The sequence below is a fragment of the Mus caroli genome, chromosome 12, assembly GCF_900094665.2.
Source record: "Mus caroli chromosome 12, CAROLI_EIJ_v1.1, whole genome shotgun sequence".
Lineage (NCBI taxonomy): Eukaryota > Metazoa > Chordata > Mammalia > Rodentia > Muridae > Mus > Mus caroli.
In genome coordinates this window covers 975366-986022 of record NC_034581.1, presented here as the reverse complement: position 1 = coordinate 986022, position 10657 = coordinate 975366, and the positions used below count along the sequence as shown (strand labels likewise).

General features: G+C 52.3%; 1 protein-coding gene across 5 annotated transcripts in view; it reads right to left on the bottom strand.

The window, feature by feature from the left end:
* Positions 1 to 10657, bottom strand: part of Adcy3 (adenylate cyclase 3) — a 78869-nt gene that overhangs the window by 15278 nt on the left and 52934 nt on the right. For all 5 annotated transcript variants that reach the window (XM_021178608.2, XM_029484630.1, XM_029484629.1 and 2 more), the window contains exons 4-8: positions 4232 to 4362; positions 3704 to 3815; positions 3422 to 3549; positions 1853 to 2011; positions 324 to 498 (exon numbers count right to left, since the gene is read on the bottom strand). In XM_021178608.2, coding sequence (XP_021034267.1) covers positions 324 to 498; positions 1853 to 2011; positions 3422 to 3549; positions 3704 to 3815; positions 4232 to 4362 — 705 coding nt within the window. The remainder of the gene's footprint in view (positions 1 to 323; positions 499 to 1852; positions 2012 to 3421; positions 3550 to 3703; positions 3816 to 4231; positions 4363 to 10657) is intronic.

Sequence of the window (10657 nt, the reverse complement as noted above, 5' to 3'; positions counted from 1 at the left end):
CATGGTCAGCCACCAGCCAGCCTTCCTAGGATCACTTGTCATGGTCAGCCACCAGCCAGCCTTCCTAGGATCACTTGTCATGGTCAGCCAACAGCTTTCCTAGGATCTCTATGTGGTTTAATTTTTGACACAGGATTTTGCTACAGCCCAGGCTGGCCTTGAACTTGCGTATATAACCTAAGCAGATCCTGAACTTCCTATATAGCCTAAGCTGGCTTTGAAGTCCTGCCTCAGCCTCCTATGTACCATGCCACACCTAACCGTTCTTCTCTAAATCCCTTTCTTTCCTCCTCTCTGCACTTAGAATCGGACAGCGGACTCACCGAGCCGTTGAGGCCATTTTGGGCTGTTTTCTTCACCTCTGGCTTGGAGGCAATGATGAGGTAGGTTTCGATGCCCTTCTCATCTAGGTAGTCGCAGCGACTGCCCCCATCACCAGGCTCCACATCAAACTCCCCCTTCAGACAGTCCATGGTGCTCTGAGAAATGTGCACGCGCCTGCCGCACAATGAGAAACCCTGAGCATGCTCCGGAGATAGCCCTTGCCTGCCTCAGAGACAGACAGCAGACCGTCACATAGCACTGACTGGTACTGGGGCGAGTGACTCCAGGGTATATTTGGTAGGGACCAAGGGAGCAGACCTGCTGTTGGCTAACTGTATGGGCAGCACAGAGCCCAGTGCTCTGAGCTTTGGTCCCAGCGGCTGGTGAATTCCTAGAACAGGAATGTAGTTTTCCTTCCTGGTTGTTAAGAGTATCAGATGAGGGGCTAAAGAAATGGCTCAGTTCTTCCAGAGGACCAGAGCTTGTTTCCGGCAGTTCACAGCCACCTATAACTCCAACTCCAGAGGACCCAGTGCCTCTGGTCTCTGCAGGTATCTGCACAACATGTATGCACACCCACATACAGATACATAGATATGTGAAAATAATAAAAATAAATCTTTTAAGTATCAAATGAGATACCAAATTTCAATACCAGCTCTGAATGCTAACTTCAATAATTAGATTCTCACCGGGAGGTGGTGGCGCACCCCTTTAATCCCAGCACTTGGAAGGCAGAGGCAGGCGGATTTCTGAGTTCGAGGCCAGCCTGGTCTACAGAGTGAGTTCCAGGACAGCCAGGGCTACACAGAGAAACCCTGTCTCGAAAAACCAAAAAAAAAAAAAAGAATTAGATTCTCTCTACATTGCCTGCCCTGCTGCCAAGGGGACTAAAAGCCAGTCACTAAGGAACTGCCTCTAATGAGGCCCCAAAGGCAGGAAAGATGGGCCAGGCCTCTTGCATCCTGCCCAGACAGGCAGGCACCTGTCTCCCAGCCACAGCTGGGTGTGCAGGTGTGCTGCTTAATTTTTGTTTATTTGTTTGTTTGTTTGTTTGGTCAACTGCACACACCCTGGAGTCACCCCAGGATAAGGAATTTCAGCTGAGGAACTGCCCAGATCCTAGTAACCCGTAGCCATGTCTGGAAAACAATTATCCTGACGAGTTATTGGTGTGGGTGGCACCATTCCTAGGCAGGTGGCTCTGAACTGTACAAGAAGACTAGCTGACAGGGAGGAAGAGACTGAGCTAGTAAACTTCCACGGCTTCTGCCTCAGTTCCTTCTCTGACTTCCCTTAATGATAAACTGGAAGTATAAGCCAAATAAATATTTTCTTCTCCAGGTTGTTTTTGGGCAGAGTTTTGAATATAGGACCAAGAATAAAGCTGTAACACAGGAACAGAAAGTAGGAACACTGCTCCTGGGAGGAATGGGAGTTTTGGACCCCTTGGCCACAGCCCTGAGAGTGGATGGGACAGTTCCCCTCCCTTGGTCCTTATACCAACCCCATTGGAAGGAGTACTCACCCTGGGATGCCACCAGCCTCCATCTTGTTTGCCACGGTGACATCAGTAGACCATACATCATACTGCCAGCGCTTCTGGCCCAGGACACCACCTAGGACAGTGCCTGTGTGCACTCCCACACGCATGTCCACTCCAGTCTTGGTCTTCTCCCGCACGTACCTGCCAGTCACAGAGAAGCGGTGCTGGGTGAGGCATGCCATCGTGTGGTGACCAGCAGCCTTTGCCCTCACAGATAGATTCCTCCCCCAGACTGAGAGTTCCTAGAATGTCCTCTCTGGCTTTCTGCCTGAGCTAAGTGGCTTGCACTGAGGTTAATGGAGGGCAGGATCCAGATTCAGTGATGACAGGCATGGGGGACAGGTAACTTCCACCAGAGGACCTCCTATTTCTCTCTTCTGTTCCTCATTCATTCATAAAAGTAATGCCTCACTGAGTGTGTGTCTGGTGTGTTCTACATGTGTCAGACACAGCTACATCCTTGCCGGAGAACTCCAGGAGTGACAAACAAGAAATTCAGAGATTTGCTGTCAGGTCCAACTCAGGACAAATGGCTAACTGTGGTTCCTATTAGCATACCAAAGGGCATGCTGGCTTCCAGGTTCTATCAGCATTGTGAATATATTACAAAGTCCATGCCGGCATCCTGGCTCTCACCCCACCCCATCCCAAACCTCCAGCTCATGGGCTTCCCTTCCCCTGGCTTCCTATTACTGTATGACACTGATGCTTGTCCCCTCCTCTGCCCCCATCTTCCTCTCTTCCTTTCTTGCTTCCCCACCCCCATGGCTAACTGCAGTCTGATGGCCATGTACCATCCACTGCTTTCTCTCCCTGCCCCAGACGCTTCGCTGCCGCTGGCTGCTCTGTCCCTCACATCTATAGTAAAACCTTCCCCTCAAACACACCTTGGAGCAGTCATGTCCTCAGTTTATATCTGCCTGCTGGGTTGGGAGGGAGGATGAACCTTTCAGTTCTAATCTACTGGCTATGGAGGAAAAAGGCAGGGGACATGAGAGGGGCTTCAAGCAGGAAGACGTAAGAATTCACAGCTGCCCAGAGATGGACTGCATGGGTATCCCAAGCTCTGACCCTGAGGGGAGTAGCCTCCTGGAAGCTTTCTCTCCTACCTCAGGCTCTATGGTCCCCCAAGTTACCACACATGGAGTCTAACTGAGGACTGCCTTTCTAGAGCCTTCCAGGCCCATGTGGAGCAGTGATGTGGCGCGTGAGTGAGGGAAGGGAGTTCACCCACAAGCCCACAGGTGGAAGCACAGCCCGGGCCGGAACAGGTTGGTATCCCATGGCACCTGTGCCACCCCCTCCCCCACAGCATGTGCCTTCAAAGTCCCTTAACTGTAACATGGAGGACACGCTCTGACCTGATCTGTTTAGGGAAGGAGATTGTAATGACAAAGCAGAAAGAGAAAAAAAAAAAAAAACAAAGGGGAGATGTCCACCAGTGACAGTGGCCATGTCCTAGCAACTGAGGAGTCTTGCCACATCTGGATATCAGGACCAGGACCGAGCCTTACTCCATGGCCACCCACCCTCCCAGAGGGACCCACTTACGAGATGGCCTCTACCATGGCAAGCCCCATAAGGATGGAGCACACGGCGTGGTCCTCCCGGTAGTCAGGCAGGCCGCAGATGCAGTAGTAACAGTCGCCTAGGATCTTGATCCTCAGCTGGTGGTATTTCTGAAAGGGCAGAGCATGCTCTGTGCTCCTGGCCCCTGGCCACGGAGAAAAGGTACAGGAGGTGGAGGAAGGCCAGGCAGGGGAAGCCTGGGGGCCAGAGACAGGGCGGAGGTCAAGGAGCCCAGTAGCAGGAGTGGGTGCATTTGGGACTTACGGCCGCCAGCTTGTCAAAGCGGGCGAAGAGCTCGTTGAGTAACTTCACGAGCTCCTGGGCACTGCAAGCAGAGGACAGCTGGGTAAAGCCCACAATATCTGCAAACAGGATGCTGCAAATGGAGAGGGCCACAGGCAGTGAGCCGCCAGACAGCGGCTCACCACCCACTCCCGCCAGCAGGGAAAGGTCTTACTCAGTTCTACTGCGGTGAGAACCTGGCACAGCTTGGACTCAGAAGCTTATCCCCTGCAACGGCCCCAGGTCCTGTCTGCTGACCACCACCCCACAGCCTTCCGATTCTCTCCTGCCCCTGGCCTCAGAGGGTTAGGTGGCCAGCAGGAGCCTCTTTCTGGGTGATATTTATTCACCTGCAGGTGAGGCCAGGCAGGTGATGCACGACTCACCCTGCCGTCTACTGCTATGGCTGCTCCCGCTTGGCTCGGGGGACCCAAGGTGCACACTGTAGGGTGGCCTTGCCTCTCGTCCTCGGTCGATCCCGTGACCCACTGTGCCTCCCCGCCACCATACCTGACATTCTCGTGCCGGTACATGTACATGGTATTGAACTGCTGCTGGTCCTTCTGACTCTCGTCCTTCTTCATGTCCTTCAGCATCTCGTCAGCCACGTGCTTGGGCAGGATGGAAAGCATAAGGTTTTCCTGCGAGGAGAAGCACGGGGTTGGAGGGGGATGGCCTGTACTCCTCCACGTTCACACAGCTCTGATCCTGATCCAGGCGACGATGTCATCCAGGAACTACCCAGCCTTGCAGGGAGGCCCCAACGCCCGCCCATAAGGCAGCAGCCAAAGGCCAGGCTGGGTGGTTTCTCACCCCAACAAGGCTCAGCATCATGGCAGCCCTGCATAACAACTGACAGGCACAGGCAGTGTCACCGAGGAACAACGTGATCCTCTTTCTATAAGAAGTGTGACCTTCCCTGTGTCTCTACGCTCCCAGTCCCTCACTGCTGGGTCCTCTTCACGTCTGCCACAGCACCTTTACAGCGCAGTCACCAACCTGACTGAAGTCCTATGACACATAAGGGAACCCCAGAGCCAGCAAGAATTCTACCTGAGCCTAAGGTCTCCTGAGGACACAGGTCAGAATTCCAGCACAGTGTGACACTGTGGCCCACCACTGAGAAAATGGAGGCAGCTTGCTGAGAATGGAGACCGTGGAGACCACCAAAGCAGGGAAGAGAGCACGAGTACCACGTGAGGAAGGGGTCAAAACCCACCACTTGAGCCAGGGGCCTTCCCAGAAGTGAGACAGAGCTAAGTCTTGAAGGACTTCCTGAGTGAGCAAGCCACCTATCCAAGCAGACACGCAAGAAAAGTCCTCCAGGGCTCAAGGACCCGAAAGTGCCTCAGTGGCAGTAGGAACAGAAACCCTGCTCAGGGTACTAAGTAGGAACAGAAACCCTGCTCAGGGTACTAAGTAGGTGGAGACCAAGAACCAGCATCCTGGCCTGTGGGCCAAATGTGTTTGCTGTCTGCTTTCATAAAGTTTTATTGGCACCCAGCCAAGCTTGCTTGTTTACACATTGTTTCTGACTGTTTTCACACTCCAACAAGAGTTGAGCAGTTATGACAAAGACCATATGGCTGGCAAAGCCAGAAATATTTGCACTCTAACTCTTTCCAGAAAAAAAAAAAAAATTCAGTGGCTTGGACACCTGAGGGGATGGCGCCAGAGCTCAAAACACAGAGCCATAGAGGAAAAGCAGATGTGAGGGAAGTCAGGAGTAGCCGTGCACGCGCCAAGGCCTTCACAAAGGAGCACCCTGTAGTCAGCACTTAGGAGAGGCCTAGAGGCCACAGCAGAAGCTCTGGAAATCATGGCAACACAGGGGTCAGACTGGGTGGAAGGGAAAGGAGACAGTACCCTGGGGGCAGGGGGGGAGGACAGTGCAGGAATTAGAGGAATGCAAAATGCTGTCTCCATCATCCCCAAGGGAAGAAAGGGACACGGTAGCTGCTGAAGCTGTGAAGGGCAAAGGGCAAGAGAACCTTAGAGAGTGGGCAAGGAGGCCACTAGGCTGTAAAGCAGGCCGGGCCAGGTTGAGAGAAGTAGGGGTAAGGCTGCAGAAAAGGGTGGAGAGGTGATAAAACTACAGGCCGAGCACCCCAGCCACAAAGCAGATCCTCGTGACCAGATGGGGGTACACCTCGAGCTCAACTGCTGCAAAGCTGGAGGGTCTCAGGAGCTCAGCCACCAGCCCGAATCTCGTAAGTCACCTAGTTCCAGGATGGCTGGTACCTGGCTCTAGCTGAAGTGCTTGCAACAGTCTCACTGTTTGTCCTCTGCCCATGTTAAGAACCTCCAGATGGCATCATTACAGTGCAGGAATGAGAAGCTACATAAATAACCCCAGTGCGCCCTGCCCCAGCTCCACTGGAGCCCAGCAAGCAGCAGAGGCCCCCAGGGCCTGCAGCCTAGCAGAGCAAGAGACTCGGGTGACCCTGTCACTTGGCATTCCCAAGCCCCTGCCAGTGAGGTGAAGTCAGAAGAAGTCTGATAGTAAATAAATAGCCAGAGCCAGGGCCCTATTTGCCTCTAGGGCAGCCCAAAGAAAGCTCACTGGAGTCCAGAGTAGTAGAATTCCTCCTTCAGGGGAATTCTGAAGGAGGTGGAGAGGAGGCAGGTGGGGGTAGGGCTGGAGCCCGAGCATCTCAGGGCCCCGGCCACCTGGAGTGGGATATGTGTAATTGCCCTTGTAACCCAAAATCCACAGGGGGAGGAGCGGGCAGGGCGAAGAACATAACTCAATATTCCCAGTGTGCTATCAGACAAGTCACCAACAGTCCCTGGAGCCTTGTCTCCTAGGTGTCGAATGGAGACTAAGTGGCTCATTAGCTTGAAGCACTCAGAACAATGCCCTGCTCCCAGGAAGTACTCAGTAGATCCTAGCTGTCCTATGCCACGGCCAAGTATGGCTTGAGGGAGTTGGGACCTCAACAAAGTGTGGCCCCATCTTCTAGGCTTTCAGGGTGGTCACGGAGTTCCCTTGGCTAGCCTAGTGTCAGCAGATCACCTTCCTGTCCCTCAGCCAGGCAATGTGGGGTCTCTCAAGCAGGTGGGGTAATGAAAACATACAAATAAGGGTCCTTCTATTCTCAGCCTCCCTGACTCTCCTAACACTCTACCACCTTATACATGGACCCACACTACCAATGTACATGCAGGTGCTAAGTGATGGAGGCTCAGAGAGGGAACAGCGTCCCGTGTGTAAGAACATGCACAGAACTCAGGTTTAAGAAGGTCACAGCTCTAAGTTAATCTTGCTAGCCTGAGGGCTACAACCCCAGCTACCCGACTCCACTCAGTCAATCCTTCTGTTCCTCTCCAACTGCCTGAGCTCTGGAGACACACCAAAACCCTTTTGGGTCCCCTAGGACCTAAAGAAAACAAGAGTCCAGTCCAGCCCTGGGAAGAGTCATATGTTCCTGATCACATCCAGACCCCCCTTTAAACACTGCCTCCTCCTAGCTGGGTCTGCACCCTCAAGGGTCGGCATGACTAAGTCAGCAGGAACATAAGATAGGGTGGTTCTGGAGACCAAAACACAACAGCTTCAGGAGTCACCTATCTGTGGAGGCCATTACTTTCTTCTGGGATTGGAGAGTCAGGGATGTTCATCCTTCCTTCCTTCCTTCCTTCCTTCCTTCCTTCCTTCCTTCCTTCCTTCCTTCCTTCCTTCCTTCCTTTTTCCCTCCCTCCCTCCCTCCCTCCCTCCCTTCCTTCCTTCCTTGCTTTTGGTTTTGTACTATGCATTTCTTTAATGAGGTGTGAAAGCAGAAGACTATGAATACAGATATTACAGATAAGAAGATGGGGCTGTGGCTGTAAATGAAGGTTTACTTGTGTGGTGTATGGAAATCTCAGTCTCAAAGGCTTCCCAGCTACCTTCCTTATTCCTGCCCACCTGCCCAGGGGTGTCACCACCCAGAGTGGGCTGGGACTCCCGTATCAATCAGCATTCAAGAAAGCACCCCACATCTGGGTAGGTGCTGCACGCCTTTGAGCTTAGCATTTGAGGGTTAGTAGTGGGAGGCAGAGGCAGGCAGATCTCTTCACGTTTGAGAGCAGCCTAATCTACAGTTAGTTCTAGGATAAATAGAGCTATGTAAAGAGATCCTATTCAAAAACGAAAAAGAAAAGGCCCCACTGCCATGGCCAATTCTGGGAATTGTTCCTTGGCTGTGACTGAGACTCCCTCTGCCCAGGTATGTCTGAGTTTGTACCAAGCTGATAAAAAGCGGTGACACGGAGTCTCTCTGTAACTGCTGTGTTTGTCAGGAAGTCACCAAGAGGGAGAGAGTTCTGCAGAATCACTGTTAGTTGTTCTTGCTTTCCTGTGAATCTTCCCATTTCCCCATAGTTTTATAATATGACCTTCAAAACTAGGTCAACAAACAGCGGTCACCTCTGCTCTTTCAGCTTGGCAGTCCAAGTCTGATGCTATGGATACGACCAGTGAACATCACTATTTACAGATATGTGGACACTGATTCATGTATTGGACATATGCAGTGGGTACAGATCAACTGAACAACGGGACCTATAGCTGACTAAGGACACTCAGCATTGCATTAGTTTTTGGGAAGACGTCAGACTTTGGGTCCCTTCTGTTGTCTCTTCTTTAGCAGCACCTGTGGGTGCTGAGCAGCCACGTTTCCCAGGACAGCCTTCTCACGCTTCAGTGTCTGAAGTGCCACGTGTCGTTTTCTATCTTAGCCTGTCACTGTCATTCGGATAGAAGAGAATCTTTCCAGATGAGTGAGTGGGCAGGGGACCTTAACCTGAAGCTACTTTTTACCTGATATTGGGAACCACTGTAACGTGTGTCTGCTGTAAAGGGGAGGATTTTGAGATAGTAACAACTAGGGCATCTTTGCTGAACAGATAAAGCACTTTAAAAATCAAAATCATCTTTGGGTGGGGCTAGGGATATGGCTCAGTCAATAAAGTACGGAGTTCAACCCTCGTGGCTACATAAAAAAGCTATGTGTGGCAGCACACGAGTAACCCCAGCCGGCAGAGCCAGAGACAGGGGCATCCTGGAGCTTCCTGGCCATTACAGCATCAGCTAGGGAAAGACCCTGCATCAAAGGAGGTGACCAGCATTCCATTCCTAAGGATGAGAGCCAAGACTGCCCTCTGGCCTCTGTGCAAGAGGATGCACGAGCATGTGAACATACATGAACACACGCACGCTCGCGCGCGCGCGCACGCGCGCACACACACACACACACACACACACACACACACACCCTCTTCATAAAAGCCTGCAATGCCAGCACCAGAAAGGCAGAAGCAGGAAGGTCAGGAGTACAAGACTAGTCTTAGCTGCACAGCAAGTCTGGGGTCAGGCTGGGCTACATAATCTCAGGAAGGCAGACAGGCAGAGGGATGGGAGGGGGGGTGTCATGCTTCTAGGGGTCAGGGTTCCCTGATCCTGAACCAAGAGGCCAAGGCTCACCGTAGGCAAGCACTTCTGGGTTTAGGCTCTCTGCTATACAATGGGAACCCTCTTAGGCTCTTTCCATCATTCAAAGTACAAAAGCTTTCAGAGGGAAAACTTTTCAAAAGTCACAGAACAGTTGGTTATGTCACCAGGACTGCGGTTAATACAGATTTTACTCCAGGCTGATCTGGTGAAATAGACAGGGTGCCATTCAGACAGCGTGAATGTTATAATACCCATCTAAGTCCCCAAACCAACTGTGTAGGAACAGAATAGAAGAGGCACAGTAATCGGGGAGGGGGAACACTGACATCTGCCGTGCTGGTAGATTCTGAATGACTTCCCATGACCACCAAAACACAACCCTAGCGTGGACCAGCACCCTCAGCTGGTCCTTCCCGCACACTGCAGGAGGAAAGCACACTTGGGCTTCCCTCAGGAAGTGAGCAGGAAGTGAGCAGGAAGTGAGGGAGCTTGAGCAGGCACCTGCTGGGGCTGAGACACAGCCAGGAAGCTGGGTGGGGGATCGTCAAGGACCCCAGAGCCCACCTCAAGTCTGAGCAAAGGTGATGATGTGTGGAGAAGACATGAAACTTACTTTGGGGGCCTCAGACGAAGGCTGCTAAAGAAGCAGATGTTTTCTGAGAGGGAGAGACATTTTTTATTACAGTACAGAGTGTGTTGGCCTGGGGTGGGGGGTGGGGGGTCCTGAAACCCGGTGAGAAGGATTGTGGGTGTTAAGCTGGAGGTGGGAGGCTGGCCCAAGGGTGGTGGACTAACTAAAGCCTGAAACCCAGCCAGTGAGGTCTGGGGCCCTGAGACTGTGCTCAGCTCTGGAAAGACAGCAGGTCACCTGCTTTGGAGTTTTTCCTCAGCTTTGCCCTAATGGTTACAGGTGCGAACAAGTCAAGGGCCTGACCCCATCTGGGAACAAGGCCAAAGTTTGCAGAGAAAGACTTGAACTCTGGGAGGCCTTCAGGGTAAAAGCAAAAAGCCCTCAGATTTGGGAGAGATGCTTTAGGCAGTGTGCAAACACACCTCAGAGTACAGGGCTGACAGGCATGGAGGTAGTGAGGCCTGGACCTCATAGAAAAGGCTACAGCAGCCTCGGCAGTATCTGTGCCTCCTAACAAGGGCCAGGGTCACTTGTATAAACTGGCTATGGAGAGGTGAAGTCTGTCAGCATGGCCTCCACAGGCTCACAAGGAACCAGGCGGGCCCTTGTCAGAAGTGACTCAGAGTGCTGGCTCAGGACTGAGATGGAGGAAGGAGGCCAGCATTATCCCAGGGGCCCTCGGGTGTTAGAGTTGACATTCTGATGAGGCGTTCAGGAGTTAATTACAGCAAGGAAGCCAGGAGGGATTTGGATAAATGAACTCTACTGGTGAGACTCTAAGTGTCTGCAACAGCCTTGCAAATGAGGAGAGACTATGAGAGCAGCAAAGGAATCCCTGGGGGGGAGGGGGCTTTGTGTGTGTGTGGGGGGG